Source organism: Drosophila obscura, unplaced genomic scaffold (genome assembly GCF_018151105.1).
Source record: "Drosophila obscura isolate BZ-5 IFL unplaced genomic scaffold, ASM1815110v1 contig_200, whole genome shotgun sequence".
Classification (NCBI taxonomy): Eukaryota; Metazoa; Arthropoda; class Insecta; order Diptera; family Drosophilidae; genus Drosophila; species Drosophila obscura.
The window spans coordinates 1,515,916-1,520,527 of record NW_024542791.1 but is presented as its reverse complement, the minus strand read 5'-3'; the positions used below and the strand labels follow the sequence as shown (position 1 = coordinate 1,520,527).

General features: G+C 41.6%; 1 protein-coding gene across 1 annotated transcript; it reads left to right on the top strand.

Annotated features, from left to right (window-relative positions):
* The first annotated feature begins 883 nt into the window (after positions 1 to 883).
* On the top strand, positions 884 to 1,292 carry LOC111069131. The gene is made up of 2 exons (XM_022359030.2): positions 884 to 1,017; positions 1,104 to 1,292. The coding sequence occupies exons 1-2, from the start codon at positions 885 to 887 to the stop codon at positions 1,256 to 1,258; spliced, it is 288 nt and encodes a 95-aa protein (XP_022214722.1). The 5' UTR covers position 884; the 3' UTR covers positions 1,259 to 1,292.
* The last annotated feature ends 3,320 nt before the right edge of the window (positions 1,293 to 4,612 follow it).

Below are 4,612 nucleotides of genomic sequence, written 5' to 3'. Positions count from 1 at the left end.
AATGTATAGAAAATAATTTTGTAAATATTCGGTCAGTAGTTTGCAGTTTTCCTGCTTTTTACGGGTATACACTTGTAGAGGGTAATATTCATTTAACCTGATGTTGGCACAAGGCAGAGTGGTAAGCACTTTTAAATTCATAATGTATTAATTCTGGATCAGCCTGGCACAGTGAAGCACCTACATATTTACCCTCTAAGGTGAAGGATGAATGCATTCGGGCTTTTAAATAAAAATATGAGAACCTACCTCAATGAGCATCTTTTTCAAATATTTTATTGAGGATCTAGGGAGGTGCAGCAAGCTGGGAACACTTGACCGCTGTTCCTGCGTATGCGCCCAATTATAGCCAAATTAGTTGAATAAACAACTTTTCGCAGTCGAGCAGTTAGCAATAAAAATATCAAATGATATTCCGTTTCGAAAATTTTGAAATCAGTATAACAGTATTAAATGTTGTATAACATTGAATTACAGTTCTTATGAACATGGTTTGTGTCTTTGCTTATGCAACATAACTTTTGTATTGCTCGATTTGGTTTTCCACCACCAAAATACGAATGATCAGGGGGAGTGGAGTGTAAAACATCCACCTAAGTAGGTGGGAAAGGCCCGAGCAAGAAAGTGGTGCAACGAGAGAGAGAAAGAGAGAGAGAGAGAGAGAGAGAGAGAGTGAGAGAGGTAGAAACATGTTCTGATAACAGAAACCGGTTTTATTTTGTTTATTTTGTTTGGGTTGTTGGGTCGCTGGGTGATTTCTGGTTTTCCAAATTTAGAAACCACCGGCTGATTGGACCGTTCACTTGTCCATCTACATAGTTCTCATAAAATCTATTTATACATTAAAAAATATTACAAAAATATAAAAATTTTTCAACAAAACCATGGCTACAATGGATGATCATTTCAACAGAGTGCTGAGGAAAAATCCCACCATTCAAGATGACCTTCGTGCTATTTTCAAGAGCTCCGAATGTGACTCTCCACAGCGGTCAATCACGCTCTCGCAGATACGTGGCAAGTACACAAAACCCCAACTGAATGAAGTTGTTCACGTATACAGAAAAAAGTTTTCTTTTCTAATTGCATTTTTCATGTTGCAGCTGCTTACGGAGAGAGAACCGGCAAGGAGTTCCCCATCAAGGGTGGCACGCGCACCCAAATGTGTTTCATTTTGACAGTGCCATATATTTGCTGCTTCACCAGTCGAATTGGCACGTTGCGATTCTATTCGATTGACATTAATCAGGAGAGATAGAAGATATGTATGTATATGTATGTGCCCACATACATATGTACTCGTACAGGAAAGCATCTAGTCATTTGAGTGCAGCTTTTGTATAGCAATAAGAAAATTCGAAAAACATAAAACATATTTAGAGCCTTGAATATCAATAAACATGTCTCTTACCACTGTAGTTTATTGAATTTCTAGCTTAAATATACAGAGTATTGGTCTAAAGAGGCAGGACAGGATCTGTACTCTCATTCCATCACACACCATGGAACGAAAGAGCGGAAAGCAAACATATTATTCTATTCTATTATTATTGCAAAAATAATCAATTAAAAAACCTGTAAAAATATGGTGTTAGCATACGAAAATTCATCATAGCCTGTTTGATCTCCCGCTAAGTCCAACACATCGACAACATCCAATTTGAAATTGAAGTTCCATTCTGTAGAGTTCAGTTGTGTTTTTTTTTTTTGCAATGCAGCTGCCAATAGTCGAAATCAAGCGACAACAACAAACAGCAGCGGGCGGGGAAAGCCAGCAGCAAATCGGAAAACCTCAATGTACAAATAAATGGATGAGTGACAGCATGTCCGTACGTACTCGTACATCAAATCAAATGAATTTGCTCCCGCAGCTTTGCAGACCTACAAAACGAAAAAGTAGAACACCAAAGCCAAACAACTAACAACCAAACAAACAAAGCGGGGGCCGACAGCAGGCCAAATAAACCATCCCGAAAGCCCCCAACTGAAAGCCGAGGATGATGCGGCGGCAATGGCAGGCGGTGGCGGCGTCACGCAGTCGCAGAATCTCAGATGTCGTGGATCCAGGACCCAAAGCAAAGCATAATGAAACTAAATGCCGAGCGAAGAAAAACCCCAAAACAAATTCATTACGGAACTACACCTCAGGGGGTGATAATTCGATTCAACGAAACTTTGGTGATTATTTATTGCTTCATGCGGCGACTCCTACTACTAACCAAACCGCCCCCACTCTCCCTCTCTCTCTGTGGCGCTGTCTGTGTGGCTGAGCGTGGTTGTGGCATACAGTTCGAGGTGTGTGCTGGGGCAACTTCGGTTGTGTTGGTCGGTCGACTGGGTTGCATGTCCCGAGAGCTGTCCCCATGGTGTTTTGCTGTTAGTGTCATAAAATGTTTTGTGGCCCAAAACTCTGGCCCTGGAACTCATTATTTTGTTCATTAACACTTTTTTTTGTTTTCTGCCAGCTGTTTATTTTTTCCTCCGCATTGGTGTTTGTTTTTACTATTTTTTGTTTGTAGATGTTAGGAATGTGTTACGGGGAGTTCTAGGGTGTCATAGGCCATCAGAAGGTTTAGAAAAAATTACAATATTTTTGTTATATGTTTATGGTTTTTTTTCCTTGAAAGAACTGTGGAAAATAGCAATACGGCATATCTGATCAAATTTCGAATTCAACTTGGATTTTGTATTATTATTCTTCTAATATAATTAAAAATCCCAATATTTCCATGCCTTAAACTCTACTACAGGGTATCCCTTAGCCTATCCTTAACTGCTTGCACCTCCCCCATATTTATGTAGCTGTTTTGGTTCCCTCGTCTCATGATATGGATTTCCTAAAGGACCATCAATTAAATTACGCTATCTTTTGTCTGCTTCTGTTTATTCTTTATTCCAACGGTCCGGTTCGGTCCCTTCACTTCACCATTTTGCATGGCAAATTTTATTTATGTGCCTAAAAATATATATGTATGTATGTATGTATGTATGTACGAGTATGCACGTGGTAGATGCCATAAACCTAAAATGATTTCAAGTTATTTTTGCATAACGTTTGTTGTTTTGCTTTTAGTTTTCCATGAGCATAAACATTTTTTATGTCTCATTAAGGTTTTGTTTTCGCTTTTGCTGCTTTCCTTTTTTGTTTGAGGTTTGGGGTTTGGGGGCTTGGCTTATCGGAGGCCATGTTAAAATGTTGTTAACTTTTACTAGCTGCGGCTTTAATTCATTAGTGGAAATGGTCCGGGGAGGCTGATTCCGTACGGAAATGCTTCCCTGTTTTCGACTGGCACATTCCACTTGGTTATGGCACTTGGCCGAGTTATAAAATGTTATCGAGGGCGCAGGTTTTTATGTCTCAGGGTCAGATAAATGTGTTTATAGCGTAATCTTTTATTTTGCCTTTTTGGCTGCCAAGTGCGGGTCCTACACTTCCTCCACTCTGCTGTTTTGTGGTCTTTTATCTTAGGCCTGTGGTTGTGGCTGTGGCGAGGGCTGTTTATGACACGCATACGAAGCGTGGGACGAAGATTTGTCCTGGGATTAGACAGCACGTTAAGAGCTGGTCATTAAGAAGCCAAGAGAGAGAGAGAGAGTCGCTATATATTATGGCTAGGAATTACAAAGTTCAGATATGCAGAGCACATTAATTAACGCAGCCGATGAAGAGGGGTAGCAAATATTTGGTTAGATTTTTCCAAACTGTAGGAGCTCCTTGTTGTCAGCAGCTTAAACAGCTTTTCGTAATTTTCAGCATGTGAAAATTTGTTATTCCCCCCGCAATAATCTGAAAAACTTTACATTCACAGCAAGTTTAGCCAGCTGTCAATTGGTGTGGAGTGTTTATGTCCTTCTTTCTCCTTCTCCCTCCAGCATCTTGCTCTAATCGCTTCTAATAACGCACAAAATTGAAAAACTTATGCGATATCATTGGGGACTCAAGCCGCACGACAAGTGCAGCTGCCCCTAGGGGAGAAGCCAGACCAGAGACCAAACCAAACCAACCCAACCGAACAGAACAGAACCAAACTGGACCCGACAACTTGTGACAACTTAAAGCACATGAGGCGAGGAGGCGAGCAGAATACTATAAGTAGACATAAGGGTGGGGGAAAAATCGAGAAAGAAAAGAAATAAGTAACAAGAAGAAAACTGTCTTGATATGCCCGTAAACACGGCCAGCTGTAGATGCTCCAAGGGCCAGGAACCCGGAACCTCGAACCACTTCCTGGACATGGACATGGATTGAACCTTCGGTGCGGGTGTATTTGCTTTGCACTGTGTCACTTTGGAAATTGTGCAGATTGTCCAGTTACAGGGCGTGTGGCGTCTGTTTGTTTTAATTTCTCTTATCGGCAGGCAGCCCAAGCCCCAGCTCAAGCCCAGGCCCCAGCTTCAGTGCCTGCCCCCCAGTTCCGAGTTCCAATTCGTTTCGAGCTGTGCTCCTTCCACTCGGACTCCCCAGAGCCATACAATTTTAATTGCACAATGGCAGCTCCTTTTGTTTTCTAGCTGCAATTTTTTAAAATGAATTCATGGCCTGACTCGGCTTGGCTCGGCACGGCTGGGGTCTGGGGTCTGAGGTCTGGCCTGGCCTGGTCTGGTCTGGGCT